Source organism: Notamacropus eugenii, chromosome 3 (assembly GCF_028372415.1).
Source record: "Notamacropus eugenii isolate mMacEug1 chromosome 3, mMacEug1.pri_v2, whole genome shotgun sequence".
NCBI classification, from domain to species: Eukaryota; Metazoa; Chordata; class Mammalia; order Diprotodontia; family Macropodidae; genus Notamacropus; species Notamacropus eugenii.
Genome location: NC_092874.1, coordinates 195,653,512 through 195,668,924, shown reverse-complemented (window position 1 = coordinate 195,668,924; position 15,413 = coordinate 195,653,512). Strand labels below are relative to the sequence as shown.

At 41.1% G+C, this 15,413-nt stretch overlaps 1 protein-coding gene across 3 annotated transcripts in view; it reads right to left on the bottom strand.

Annotated features, from left to right (window-relative positions):
• The window catches only part of PEX5 (peroxisomal biogenesis factor 5), a 43,049-nt gene that overhangs the window by 20,516 nt on the left and 7,120 nt on the right, over positions 1-15,413 (bottom strand). For 2 of the 3 annotated variants that reach the window (XM_072653873.1, XM_072653874.1), the window contains exons 6-10: positions 8,379-8,484; positions 7,592-7,682; positions 4,611-4,721; positions 4,262-4,354; positions 3,631-3,750 (exon numbers count right to left, since the gene is read on the bottom strand). In XM_072653873.1, the coding sequence (XP_072509974.1) occupies positions 3,631-3,750; positions 4,262-4,354; positions 4,611-4,721; positions 7,592-7,682; positions 8,379-8,484 (521 nt within the window). The remainder of the gene's footprint in view (positions 1-3,630; positions 3,751-4,261; positions 4,355-4,610; positions 4,722-7,591; positions 7,683-8,378; positions 8,485-15,413) is intronic. The other variant, XM_072653875.1, reaches the window with a different exon arrangement.

Genomic DNA, 15,413 nt, shown 5'->3' with positions numbered 1-15,413 from the left:
AGCACCTCCCCCCAACTCTGCTTGAACTTTTCCATATAGCAGGACCTGCATGGAGTTATTTTTGGGGTCCCAGCACCCCTAAACCTCAGCACCTTCTCCTTTGAGATTATCTCTATTTACTCTGTATAGAGGGCAGCTAGGTTGCACAGTGAATACAGCATAAGTCAAGAGTAAGGAAGTCATCTTGAGTTCAAATCTGGCCTCAGACACTTACTAGCTGTGTGACCCTGGACAAGTCACTTAACCCTGCTTGCCTCAGTTCCTCATCCGTAAAAAGCAAGAGAAGGAAATGGAAATGGCAAACCATTCTAACATCTCTGCCAAGAAAACCCCACATGGGGTCACAAAGAGTTGGACATGACTGAGAAAACAACTGAACACTGTATATATCTGATATGTACCTAGTTATTTACATGCTGTCTCTTCCTTTAAAACACGAGTTTCTGGAAGACAGAGATTATTTTTGCCTTTCTGTGCATTCCCAGTGATGGGCACATAATAAGTGGTTGATAAATGGTTGCTGACTGAAAGAAAAGGAGGGGAAGTACATGAGAGATGTTGTGAAGGCAGAAACAACAAGATTTGACAACAAACTGGACATGTAGAATAAGTTCAAGGAAGAGGTCAAAAATAACACCAAGTCTGCAAGCCTGGACCACAGAGAGGACTGTGGTGCTCTCAACAGTAGTAAGAAAGTAAGGAAGACAGGAGACTTGGGGGGAAGATAATGAGTGTTGCTCTGAATGTTCTGAAATGTTCAAAAGGCACCTGGTGACATGGAACCAGAGCTCAGAAGAGAGACTAGGGCTAGAAATATAGATACTAGAGATGATGGGAGCTTAAAAGATCATCAAGTGAGACTGCAGAGAGCAAAATGAAAAGCAAGCAGGTTCAGGACAGAGCTTGGAGAACCCTCTTTCAAGAAATAGTAATGGTTCAATTTTAACTTGGAAGGAGATCCTGCAGTGCTGTGTTCCAGCAATCTGTGCTTGGCTCAGAGCTGTTTCATTTTTCTAAATCAGAGACTTGGAGAAAGGCAAAGAAGGTATGCTGATCAAATCTGAGATGACATAAAACCTGGGAGAGATAGCTATCACATGAGATAAAAAGAGCTGGGATCCAAAAAGCTCTAGACAGGCTTAGTCTAATAAAGACAAAGATAACTGGACATCTGAGTTCACTGGCATGGAGAACTCCCATATGAAGAAAGCTCCCTACCAGCACAGGCTGGTATTTTCTCTGAAACGGAAGTCTTAGGGAGTTACCAGAGCACATTAAGTGACTTGATGTGGCCGAGACAAGGCTTGAACACAGGCCCTCCTGGATCTAAGGTCAGCTGTCTGTCTACTACTAGGTGACCAAGTGGGCAGCCAGAGGGAGTAGTGAGTGGAGAGAGTAAGCACTTCCCCAACACTGAGGAAGATCTCATTTCAAATCCAGCTTGAGCTGAAATCACACTCCGGGAGCTGTGTGACCCTGGGCAAGCCCTTGAACATCTTGTAAAACAAGGACAGTGACAACACCTACTTCTCCAGATAGTTGTGAGGATCAAATGACAGAATATGTCAAGTGCATCATACAGGGCCTCACACAGTAAGTGCTATAAAAATGTTAACTATTATTTTCTTACATTGGTATCATAACATGTATTAAAATAATGCTATGGTTAATAGAAACAGTAAAGAGCCAATGAATTAAAATGCAAGCTATGTAAAATTCCAACTGAAACCCGAATACATCCAATGTATTCATTCAGCAGCTAACTAAAATACCCCAAGAAAGACAACACTCTCCATATAAGAAAGTACTGCAAAACAACTGTGAATTTTCAGTTGTCAAAACTGTGGGTTTTGCATTTGTATCCTTTTCACCATCGGGAAAAATATTATTTTCAAATGTTATATAATATATGTAAAACCAAAGAGAAAAATACATTAGAAACTAGTAACTGGCAACACATTATCTCACATGTTTCTCATAGGCAATAGACTGGTCATGGGTACATACATAGCACGAAACTATAACATAATAAAGAATAGACAAAACCCATGTTATTATTATAATAACCGCACTATGTAGCTGCTGGATCTAGTAGGATGAAATCCAATAGAGAGAAATACGAAGTCTTAAACGTGGATTCACAAAAACCAGCTTCACAAACACAGAATGGGAGCACTTCACAAGTATAGGAGAGCAACAGCTCCAGTGCAGTGCACAAAGTGCAGGACTTAAAAGTGAAGAAGACCCAAGTTCAAGTTCTGCCTCAAGGAATGTCCTAGCTGTGTGACCCTAGGCAAGTCATTTCTCTTCTTTCAGACTGTTTTCTCATCTGTAAAGTGGCAATTGAGACATCACCTGCCTTGCAAAGTCATGGTGAAAATCAAAGAGACCACTCAGGGACAGAGCTTCACAAATCTGCCACATACTGCTCACTCTCTACAGGGGGGGAGATGGGTAGACAAAGATCGCTCTGAAAATGGGCCAGAGGTCTTACTGGACCATAAACTCAGCATGAACAGCCCTGTGATATAGTGGCCAAACCCAATTCCTGGGAGCTCAGGCAGCATCAAAGGCCCAGCCTCCATCCAGAGGGAGGCTGGTCCCTCTGCACTCTATCATGGTCAGAGAATATTTGACAGTGTGCTTAGGGGCAAGCATATAAAGGACACTGAGAAATCTGGTTAGATTCAAGAAAGGTAAAGACCACTCAGACTGGTAAAAGGCTGTGAGAGAAGACTGAAGACAGACATGACAGCTGTTATGAGATATGTGAAAAACTGCGCTATGGAAGCAGAATAAGATTTATTCTGCTTGGCCCCAGAAGGCAGACCAAGGAGAAACTAAAGCTATCCCAAACTGGAATGGCCTGCCTCAGGAGCAGGTTGGAAGACTATTTATGGGATACATTAAAGCCGGAGATCTTTTGTTGGATATGTGTTAAAGCAGATGGCTGCTAAGATCCCTCACAACTTTAAATTGTGTGATTCTGTTTTCACCCTGATCCTTATTAATTAATGACACTACCTTGGCTGGGGTGGCATCTGAAGAATGGAATTAGAATGGAAAAAAAATTGCCAACTTTAAGTATCTCAGATAGTTAGTTTGGTATCTGGAGATACCAATCTCTGAACAGGGAGGATTCACAGTCTGATCCTATCATTCCTGATCCTTCATTGATAGGTAACTGCTGTCCCTTATTAACAGAGGACCCTCCTTCCCTCAAAGCCACTGGAGTCAAACCTCCATAGATCAAGACTTGCAGTCTTCTGCACATTCTTGTTTTTAAAAAACAAAACAAAACAAAACACATCTTTCTAGTTTGATAACAAAATATTTTCCTCTCAGTACAGGTAATTCCTTGTTTTCCTGGATGGTGCCAAATCCCATACATTGACAACTCTGATAAAGCAGGATGACAGACTTAAGCTATAACCACTGGCATTCAGCATTTATGATTTTCTATTAACAAAGGAAGACAGTATGATTATTTAGGCTTCTTTTCACGTGAAGGTTCACAGGAATAGTCCTTGCAAATGTGCACTTGGTAGCTGTCCTTTTAGCTCCAATCTGAAGAGAAGATCAAAAGTACATGAAAAGGAGAAAAGGAGAGCAGAGAACAACCGTGCTTACCTTATCATAGGAGGAAGAAGTGAGGTCATCGTAGTCAGACAGCCAAGGGTGGGCCTCAGCATCCCGCTTAGCCATCTCCTCCCACTCTGCCTGCAGCTTATCCCAGAAGTCCACATCAGACTGGTGGAAGGTACATGAGGGAGAGAAAAGGAGTTAGCTGCTGTGACCTAGGTGAATCTATCTTCTAAGACTATTCCTAGGAACCTTCCTATTTGGTCTTTCATTCCACTGACTGGGCCCTTATCCATAGCAGAATTCCTCTAGGAAGAAGTTCTGAACCTGTGATCCACGAACTTTAAAAAAAAAAAAATTCGATAACTGTATTTCTATAAAATTGGTTTCTCTCCTAAATCTATGTATTTGATTTTATGCATTTAAAAACATTATTCCGGGGCAGCTAGGTGGTACAGCGTGTAGAGCACCAGCCCTGGAATCAGAAGGACCTTAGTTCAAATCCAGTGTCAGACACTTAACACTTACTAGCTGTGTGACCCTGGGCAAGTCACTTAATCCAAATACCTTGCAAAAAACACCAAAACAAAACAAAATTCTGAGAAGGGGTCCATGGTTTTCACTAGGCTGCCAAGGGGTCTATAGCATAAGAGGCCTTGCTCCGGGCCTCTGTTCTCACCTCTACAGCTGACTTGGCTCTTTCAAATTCTGTATCAAGGGCAGGCACATTCGCTGGCCGTGTGAATTGGTCCACCCAGGCCTCTGATGTGCCCTGTGAGAAATAAAGGGTAGAAGGCCAGTCAATGTTCTACCACCACGCACAAGATCTTTATCTTTTCAAAAGGCCCCTCAAGCTGAATATTATCAGCTCCCACTGCCACCCACGCTGGGAGCTGGTACCGACAGAAAAACTGTCAGTGACCATCTTCTCCCCACCTGGGATCATAGAATACTGACAGGGAAACCATAACTTGGAGAAGGAGCTGACACTGAGGCTGAGACTGGGCTGGGTTGTGACAAGGTCCTACCTGCTGCTGTACAAACTCTGCTGCCCACTGTTCTGCCTGCTCCTGGCTGGACCCCGAATTGGCATCCAGGGACACCCGCCCCTCTCCGATCTGCCGCACGAATCGCAGGAACTGGGGCACAGAGACACACACAGGCCACTTGGGAGAGAACTGCCCAGTGTGTGCCCTCAACCCTGGGTGAAAGGACCCTGCACACTCCCTTCTCCTTGAATATACCCAGCTCCAGGCAAGAGAAGATAAACACTGTAACAGTTAGCCAAGAACAAAGGGAAAGGACCTTGGGCTCTAAGGTTGGGGGACAGCAACAAAGAGAAACCACAAAACAGAAAGTGGCTGGGAGGGACATGAGAAAAGAGAAGCAGGGACAGCTTGGTGGTGCAGTGGATAGAGCAACAGCTCTGAAGTCAGGAGGACTTGAATTCAAATCTGGCCTCAGACACTTACTAGCTGTGTGACCCTGGGCAAATCACTTAACCCCAACTGCCGAGGGAGAGGGAGAGGCAGAGGGATAGGCAGAGGGAGAGGCAGAAGGAGAGGGAGAGACAGAACGAGAGGGAGAGGGGGAGAGGGAGAGGGAGACAGGGAGAGGGGGAGGGAGAGGGAGAGAGAGAGAGAGAGGGAGACAGAGAAAGAAAGAAAGAGAAAGGGCAATTATGGGACAGATCTCAAATCTCATTTTTTTGGAAAGGAATTCAATTAATTCAATTAGCACTTATTAGGTGCCTACCATGAGCAAGGCACTATGCTGGCATTAGGAATACAAAAACAAAAAACAATTCCTGCCCCCAAGAAGCTTACATGCTACTGCAGGGATATAGTACGTACCCAGACAAGTAATTACATGATGATCTGAGGTGAGGTAGGGTCCTAATAACTTGAAGGAGGAGGAGTCAGTAAAGGCTTTACATAAAATGTGACATTTAAGCCAATAATTGAAGAAAGCGAGGGATTCTATTTAAGAGGCAAATGTGAGAGGGCTACAAGGTAGCCTGGAGGCAGACTGTGCAAAGAAGGCCCAGACACAGAAGAAGCAATCTTTAGTCTGGGGAAGGGTTAGCAGGCCAGTGTGCCTGGAACACAGAGCACATGAAAGGAAGTAACACCAAAGGAGTCTGGAAATATAGACTGGAGATAGATTTTGGAGTCCTTTAATGCCAACTTGAGGAATTTGTATCTCATCCTGAAGGAAATCACCATCCACTGAAAAACGTAGAGCAAGGGAGCAATACAGTCACACCTGTGTCTTTGTAACAGTAATTTGACAGCAACACAGAGGACAGATAAGAAAAAAGGAAAATCTGAAGACGGGGAGACTACACTAATAGTTCAAAGGAGAAATTATGAGGGCCTGAACTAGGGTAGTTGCAACACATCTAGGAAAAAAACAGGGATATAAGTGAGAGGCACTGTCAAAGTAGAACTGACCAAACTTGTGTAACTGGCTGGATGGCAGATGCTGGGGAGGAAAGAGTCCATGACTCTTTCTGCTGCAAACCTTGGTGAGTGGAAGCAGGAGATATCCTTGAAAATAAGCAGGCAAGGTGGAAGGAGGCAGATGAAGTGGAAGAGACAGAGAGAAAGTTCTGTTGTGGACCAGTTGAGTTTCAGAGGACAGTGGGAAATCCAGGCAGAGTCATTCTACAGTAGCTGGCAATGATTTAGAAGATTAGGGATCAAATCTATGAGATGGTCAAGACAAAGACAGTCTGGAAAGAGACAGAGGCTTTGAGAGCCACCAAGCTTAGTGGCTGGGAGATAGATGATTATCCTGTAAAGGAAACCAAGAAGAAATGGCCACATAAGTAGGAGGAAAACCAAGAGAGAAGAATATCACAGAAGCTGGGGAAAGTAAGTGTGGTCAGGAGGAAGAAGTGCTCAGCAGTCTAGCAAAGAGGGAAAAACAGAATGAGGGGGAAGAAAAGTCTATTGGTTTTGGCAGTTAGGAGACCATCAGTCTTTGACTCTGAGATCCAACTGCTAAGCAGTGTGGCAAAAGAGCATTTAGACTTGGGATTAAGCAAGACATGGGTTCAAATCCCACTTTGGAGGGGAGGAAGGGGAGAAATAAGTGGGAAATACAGGAGAGAGAAGAGTGTAGGCAACTCTTTCTGGGTGTTAGGCTATGAAGGAGAAAAGAGATGTGTGATGACAGCTTGAGATGGCAGGGGTTTTTAAGGATGGGGAAGAGTTGTGCACAATTGTAGAAAATGGAAGGAAACAGCAAATAAGAAGAGACTGGTGATTAAAGAAAAACAGGGTATAACTGAGAGGGTAAAATTCATAAAAGGGGAAGGAAGGGAGAGAAGTAAGGACAGAAGTAGAGCGGTTGGTTTTGGCAAAGAAGAGTGATCTCTTCTTCCTTGGAAACTGGAGGAAATAAAAGAATGGGCTGAAGGAATTTTGAGGGGTCAAATAGTGAGAAAGGGAATACACAAATATGGCTTCTATCCTCTCAGTAAAATGGGAGATGAAATCCTAGAGTATGACAGTGCCTTGAGTGGGCTTGAGGAGAGAAAAGTCCACTGTAGGGGAGTATGAGGAAGTCAATTAGAGAAGAGTGCTGCTAAGAATGCTGCAATGCAATCATGAGGGTAAAGCTGCGATAAGATAACAAATTTCTAGTAGACACCTTTGGCACAGTTGTGTAACTATCTAGTAGCTCAGCAAGTGGCATATAGTTAGGATCAAAGAGGGAGATGGAGGGAATAAGCCATGGAGAATAAGCTTGGAGTCTGGCAAGGGGTAAGTGAAGACAAGGCATCTGAGGGATCAAAGGTGAACAGATCAACTACATGCTCAAGACTAAAGGGAAGCATGTGAACCCCGAGCAGGACTGAGAGACTAAAAGAATGGAGAGGACTGTAGGAAAAGACCTGCTGTCTCATCTCCTTTTCCCAGGACAGAACACACTGTAAAAGAATACATTCCCTATGTTCCATGCTCAACTCTCCTGAACAGAGAAACAGCGGGGTGAGGCTCACCTCAGAATTAGCTAATTTAGGGTCATCCACCTTGGCCACGAAGTCTTTGGCAGTGGACTGCAGGTCTTCATCAGGAAGATATTCCTTGTACCTGGGCCAGAGGAGGACAGAATGATTTGATGCTCCAAAAAACAACCACTTTATGCACACCCACTCTGAGCCCTAAGAGACATCTTTCTCTCTCAGTTAAAGAGAAATTTATACATATATTAAAAAGAAACAATGAGGGAAGGAAAATAAGATGTATTTCCAAATTCTATTACCTTCTAAGGCTAAGTGGTGTAATGGATAGAGCTCTGGACCTTAAGTGAGGAAGATCCAAATTCAAATCCAGACTCAAACACCTACTAGCTCTGTGACACTGGGCAAGTCAATTTACCTGTCTGTCTCAGTTTCCTCAACTGTAAAATGGGGATAATAATACCAACTACCTCCTAGGGTTGTTATAAGGATCAATTAAGATAACATTTGTAAAACATCTAGCACAGTTCCTGGCATATATTAGATACTTAATTCTTGCCTCCTTTACTTCCTTTCCTAATACACAACCTAGAACGAATAAGGAATCACAAATGATGTAAGAAAGACAGGGCAACTAGTGAGCTAAGGGCAGGACTTACAGAGTTCTTATGTTGGATATAATACAAGTAGGAATTCAAGAGGCTAAGGACGAATAAGAGGCTAGGAGAAGACAGCATGTAAATGTGAATGAGAACTGTTTGAAGGGATAAAAATTATTGCTTGAAATCTTTCCTTGGAAGTATAGGAAGGAACAGCCAGGACTCACCAGTGGTCAGTGGTGGTTGTTCCCTCAGGCTCTCCTAGCCAGAGTTTCTCTTCTGACTGTTCCAGGTACTCCTCAGCCCAGCGGGCAGGGGACACCGATGAGGGGTCTGCAGAGATCAGGGGAGATTGGAGAACCAACAGGGTCAGCCAGAGAACAGAGAAATTAGGAATACTATGTACAGACTAGATGGCTTCTCTATTCCTCGTATCTCAAAAAACCTATTCACTTCCCTGGATTAACCAGGCTAATGAATCTCCATTTTCCGGAAGTTAGAGATAGAAGGTTTCTGAAGGTCAAAGAACAAGTCATGAGGCCACATGGGGAGGTCAGGCCCAAAGCAGCTAGGAATGCTAGACATGGAGCCAAGAGACCTGGGCTCAAATTTCAGCTCTGATATTTTTCAGCTATGTGATCCTAAGCAAGATATTTAATTCCCCAAGGCCCAGTTTTCTCATTTGTAAAATGTGGAGAGAAGTCTTTACACTACTTACCTCAGAGGAGTGATAAAGTGTTGGAAAGAAAGCACTTTATAAAACTTAGAGCCCCATATAGAGAATAACTTGAATATATAACAGAAAGAGTCAATCTCAATAGAAAGGGGGCAAAGGAGATCAACAATTTTCAAAAGAACCGCAAACCATAAATGACCCCATAAAAACATACTGAAATAGTAAGAGAAATTCAAATTAAAATTCTAAGGTTTTACCTCACACCATGAAAACTGGCACATAATTAGGAATAGTCAGTATCAGCAACAGTCAATACTGAAAGGGCTGTGGGAAGACAGGCTGCAAAGTAGAATTTAATTTGGAATTACATAAGAAAAATAACTAAACTAATGAAAGTCTTTGACTCAACAATACCATTACTGAACAGTGCCCCAAGGATGCCAAAGTCAGAAACAAAGGTCCAACATACACCAAAATGTTCACAGTGGCCCTCAGAACCAGAAATAAAGTAGATGCCCATCAACTGGGGAATGAAAAACTATGGTACATGAATGTCATGCACATGGGAAAAATTATGCAGCAAGAAATGACAACGAGGAAGAATTCAGAGCAATGAGCAAGGTTTATATGAAATGATACCAAATTAGGTAATCAAAACAAGAAAATGATATACAACATCTAAAAAACATAAATGAAAAGATGACTAAAAGGAAATCAAACTCTTGAGTGATGGAAAAAACAGTGACAATCTCAGAGAAAAAGGAAATAAACATGCTTCCTCCTCCTGGCAGAAGAGTGGAAAATCACTACCACAAAATATCATAAACACTGTCCGCATCAGGTTTAATTTTGTTTTAAGAGAGGGTTTGATCTGGAAGGGGAGGAGGGAAAGGACAGGTAGACAAAATGTATCAATGAAACAGGTTGAAAAACCAAAAGTTCTATAAAAATACAAAGTACCATTGTAACGAACATCCTCACTGAGGAGAAAAAGATTGTGAGGTGGCAGAGAGAGGAATTGAGTCTGCCTAACCTGCTCTCCCCTACCCAGATTCAAGAACCAATAGAAAGTTGCTATCTGCCTCTTGTCTTCTCCTCAGGTGCTTTCGGAGTACAAAGACATGAGCTCATTCCCCATTCTGTACAGGAGCCTCATAAAGCAGGAACCACATGCCCCCAGCAGGAGGAGCCGTGTCAGCCCTACCAGTTAATACAGAACCCAGATGATCTGAGAAGCAAAGAAGCCACCTGGTAATCAGGCAATCCAGACTGTTATCCCTACTCCTCAAGTATTTATTCTAAAATCTTTTCATTCACTATATTTTCTTAGAGGCAAGCAGTACACAAGATGCTGGGGAAAAAGGAAGGGGAAAGCTCTAACAAATAAATGAAGACAGTCTGCAAGTAGAATGTGACACTGCCTGCCTCACACTTGGACTTCATCCTTTATTTTCCTCATGTCCAGAAACAAGTGTGGCCAGATGAATACCCTGAAAAGGATCCTGAAGGTCAAATCAGCAGAGACATAAGGATGGAGATTTATCCTCTAACTAGGGAAAGTGGATACTTTCCTACACAACAACAGATGTAACTAGATTATATTCAATATCTACCCAATCTTCAAGAAATGGAAAAGATCAAAACAGAATGTAGACACACACACACACACACACACACACACACACACACACACACACACACTCTCTCTCTCTCTCTCTCCTCTCCTCCCCCTCCCCTCCCCCCACCAGAGCTACAATCAAGATTCTTTGATTCTACAGTACTGCTGGCTCTGCAGTCCACTTAACAGGCAACCTAGACAAAGTTCACCCCTCTCTTCCTTCACTATCTACCTCCCTTTCTCAACATGTAAAACAAAAAAGCACAAATTCTAGTCCCTCCCTTCTCCCTAGGTAGGTTAGAAGTATACATTGGAAAATATTAGGAACATGTTTAACTCTTTGGAAAGCATGCTTCTCCAAACCCTTGGAAGAAATCAAAATACAGTATTTTGATTACTCATTTAATTTCAACGATACCTCATCCTAAGGAACATCATTTTCCTCTACCTACAGAATACGAAATAAATATGAAGCAAATTGTTATTATTTGATAAAATATAACATTGAACTAAAGAGCAAGACAAATCTTTGTTACCAAGGTTTTACTTTAATTTTAATTATTCCTCTCTACATGATTTGGAACAGCAGTCTGGAAACAGTGGGCTATGAAGGGGAAGAATTTTTTCAAAAGATCACACATACCCACAGGGGTAAAAAGCAGAGTGGTGCTTACATACTAGAAAATATGGCCTACCACTCTTCCTACTGAGAAACTACTCAAACCCCTCAGGATTATATAGAAAATCACAAAACACAACTTTCCATGGCATTTCCACTATCCCTTTGAATCTACTTGACCATCAAGTAATATCTAACATAAAAATGGATGCTCCCCAAACTTGTTTTGCCCAAGACACTCTCCCAGTTTCAGGTACTGCTTTTTAAACTGCCCTCCCTAGATATCCCCAAGCAACATTTCTTTACCTTATTCCTAACTAAAATAGGGGGTAAAAAAAATTTAGGGGCCTTTAGATGACCACTAAAGGCACATATAGCTCTGTATCTATGATTTTACCATTGAAAACAGTGCCTCAAGGTCAGATCCCATTTTATTGAGTTGTATCCGCCAATCTATCCTCGGGTGCCCAATTTGATGGGTATATGTAGTAAGTGCTTGATATTTACAGTACCAATTTCTCATTATCTAGCCACTTGCCTCATTCTCACTCATGAAGAAAAATAACCCCTAATCCTTCCCTTCTTGCTTACCCGTCATTCCTTACCCAACATTTCACTCTATCTCCTTTGGTAGCCTGTTATTAAGTTTCAAAATGCCTTCATAGAACTACAGCTCATGCCACTTTTGAGAAATACAATTTTAGAGAACATTCAAAAGAGCTAGTTAAGCAGGAACACAATATAACTTGTCTTAGAAGAAGCCTCGAGGAAGCAGGCCCCATTGCCACCTTAGCTTTGAAAAGTCACTTCCAAGTTCCTCTAATCTCACAGCCAACGCTGTGAGTGTAGGATGGCTGCCAAAGAGGGTCAGCAAGGGATCTGTCACAACACACATCAATCTCATAGGTCAGAATAAGAGGATAAATATTCTCTCTGCCTGTGAAAGTTTCTAACTTTGATACACTGTACACTTATAACAAAATCACACTGATAATGGAAAAAAGTATACCAGCAAGCTTTTTACTACGTGGAAGCTTTCTTTGGTTTTCCCTGGGCTGGCCCTCTTCACAACCTAACACCTTCCTGTGAAAGCACATAAGGTGAGAGAAAGGAATTAGAGTAGGGGAAAAATGAGTGATGGAAAGGTGACTAAGAACAGCTTCCTTCTACTTTTTGATGCATTCCTTCCAACATTTATTGAATATTATTGAATATCTATTATGTGGTACAAAAGTGGGAATATTTAAGGAAAGGAGAGCCCAAACAATTTCACTACTCACTCCCATCCATTTTAATGCTTTCCAGGAGCAGCTAGAGAAGAAATTAATATGCTACAAATCACTAGCAATCTAAGAAAGGCAAATTAAAACAGGTCTGAAACTTTATTCACACCATGTAAATTGGCAAAGACGAAAAAAATAAGGAAACAGTCATTGTTGAAGGGGTTACAGGAAAACAGCTGCACTGATGGTAGACCTGGGAAGTGCTCCAATAATTTTGGATTTCAATTTGGAATTATACAAGTAATGTTTAAACTACAATGATCCTCTGATCCAATAATTCTACTACTGGGCATATATCCCAAGGAACAGAGAGCAACCAAATTCTAATATACTCAAACGGATCTGTGCTCTCATCAATTTGGGACTTCCAACACTGCAGATCACAACCCACCTACACCTGCCTATTCTTTTGACCAGGTTCAACTAAAAATTCATCATAAGAGGATATCCAACTCAATGAACTGGAGGCTTTCCATGCTTCTTCCTGACATCATAAGGGTACAAGTGAAATACTCTGGTTGGCCACCTGACATCCCTTGCTCTTGTCATGTGAAGAGCCCATCTTCTCTCTTCTTATCACTCAATTTCTTGATGACACCATTTGCTCATGTTTGTCAGCATTTCTCACTAGTTATATGGTATAGCCTGCTGACACCATGATGAGATTATTTAGCTCTTAAGAGGTACTGGTATTCCATGTCTTTGCATCACTTGCAAAGTATTAGTACTGAAAAAAGAGAGGCCCTTGCAAGAAAAATTTGAGATGAGTAAAAGAGCACTACAATTTACTAAAGGCAATCTAGCCTGCTGCTATTTTTCAACTCTGGAACCAGCTCAGTATGTATCTATACTATTTGTCCCAGATAGACAAATAAGTTATATGTAACTACTGGGCAAGTTCAATTGGATGCCTATTCAAATCTATACTGAAATCTGGACAAGACATCTTTTTTCTATTTTGTCTGTCACTCGTTTGAGTAATTACAGATCTCTTTGAAAATGTCCTGGGTCCTGATGCAGCTAGCACATTTTTCTGCAAAAAAGAGAATCTGAAGGCTCCCACCATCATGAAATCTGTGCTAGATCTCCTCCATCAAAATAGTCCATACCTTTGGCAAGGGCTAGGTGTGGTGGCACGTGACAGTAATCCCTAGCTCGAGGAGACTGAGGCTGGTAGATCATTTAAGTTCAGAGGTTCTAAGTTGCAAATGGATATCTGCAGTAAGTCTGGTACTTAATATAGTGAGCTTGAAGAAGCAGAGGGCTACCAGGTTACCTAAGGAGAGGTGACAAAACCCAGGTCAGAAAAACAGATCAGGTTAAAATGTCCATACAGATCATCATTGGGATCCTGTTTGTGAGTGGCTGCACAGCTTTCAGCCTAGGCAAAATAATCTCAGAAACAAAACTCCAAAACAAACAGCAACAACAAAAAAAGCCTTTGGCAAACGTACATTTTTGCCTCATCTGATTCTTATCAGAGGGACACTGAACAAGGTTCACTCTGCTGCTAAGTCTTCCAAGGATCTTGAATGATTTTGAGAAACCTTGAAATTGCATTGTTTCTACTAGATTAAATCCTTTTTTTGTAATCAATACGAAGAATGATGATACATTCTCTACATTTTTCAGTTAGTGAGATGGTAAAGATGTGATCCATTGTTGAACAGTTCACAAAAATTTATTTGTTCCCTACTAATAATACCCTCATTGATGTTCCTGATTCATATATAGATGACTCTCATAGATTTTGAATTGATAGAAAAGTAGGCATACAGTTTTGGTAGTTACTAATGTTCTCTCGGTCATTTTTCTTCACTATTAAGAGTCTAAGATTTTTTTCCTATACCTTTGGTTTCTTCTCCTACTTCAGATACCTTGCATTGGTCAATGTCTTCATAATCATATCTCCTCCAGGACAGATTTCCTTTATCTCTTTACTTGGTCCAATCTGGCTGCATCATTATTTGCTTTAGTGTAATTGCTACATCCTCTATAAGTACCTTGTGGACTGTGATGTTAGGGTTTCCAATATGGTGGTTCCACTAAAAAAAAAATTTGCTAAAATGACTTTTGCAAATACTTTAATTTTCTTTTCTGTTTGTATTCCTCCTTCCATTTTCATTCTTGGATGCCCTTGAGATGATTTTGCTTAGCTGGAGTTCTTGCCAGGCTTTGATTAAACTGATTTTGCCCTCCACCACTTTTGTTTTATGAGACAATGTTAATAATCATCCATCGTCTTCCTTTGTAAGATTTTACAGATGAGTTTATATTCTAACCCACTCTTGTCATTGGCAGTTAAGAAAGATAACTCTCTTTTTAGCAAGTTAGATGTTTGCTGACTGAGGAACTTACCGGGTTCTTTTGGTTTCCTTGTGACAATTAACTTAACACTGGTTAAGCTTCTGGACAAAATTATTATGCTTGGTGTTGATATAGGTTCTATTGTCCATTTCCTATTTTTAACTTTCAATTACATATTTAAATAATTCAAGGGTTAATCATTTTAATTGCATTCCAATTTTTTTACTATTATTCTTTCTTCTATTTCTCTCTCTTTACAAATTCTCATCTTAGCTCTGATGAATCAATGGCTTCATTGTATATACATAGCTGACTCAGGGGTAACTATAACAAGTTTTCTTCCTGTTATGATAAAAAAAACAACATTGCATTCTTCGTGCTATTATTTAGTGCTCACCATGTCCAGAACCTACTAATCTTTTTCAAAAAGAAAATACGAATGATATAAGAGTATGAGGCTTCCATTTAAGGAATATAACTTTGGCTTTTCTCATTTCTTTCCCCTGAGACACATTTGCCCATTTGTTTCTCCCCATCCTCACCTTTTCCCATTTTTGCACTGAAGTCACCAATATCAGAGTAGTGGCTAATTTTATTTGGAGAATATTACTAAGTTCTTTATAGAATTTCTTTATTTTATCCTCAGCAAAAGTTGTCAGTGTGTAAGCTGCAATTATCATCATGATGTTCTTTTAGCAAACATCATTAGTACTGCACAATGTGATGACCAAATGTCCCACGAAATGCTTCCTGTAACTG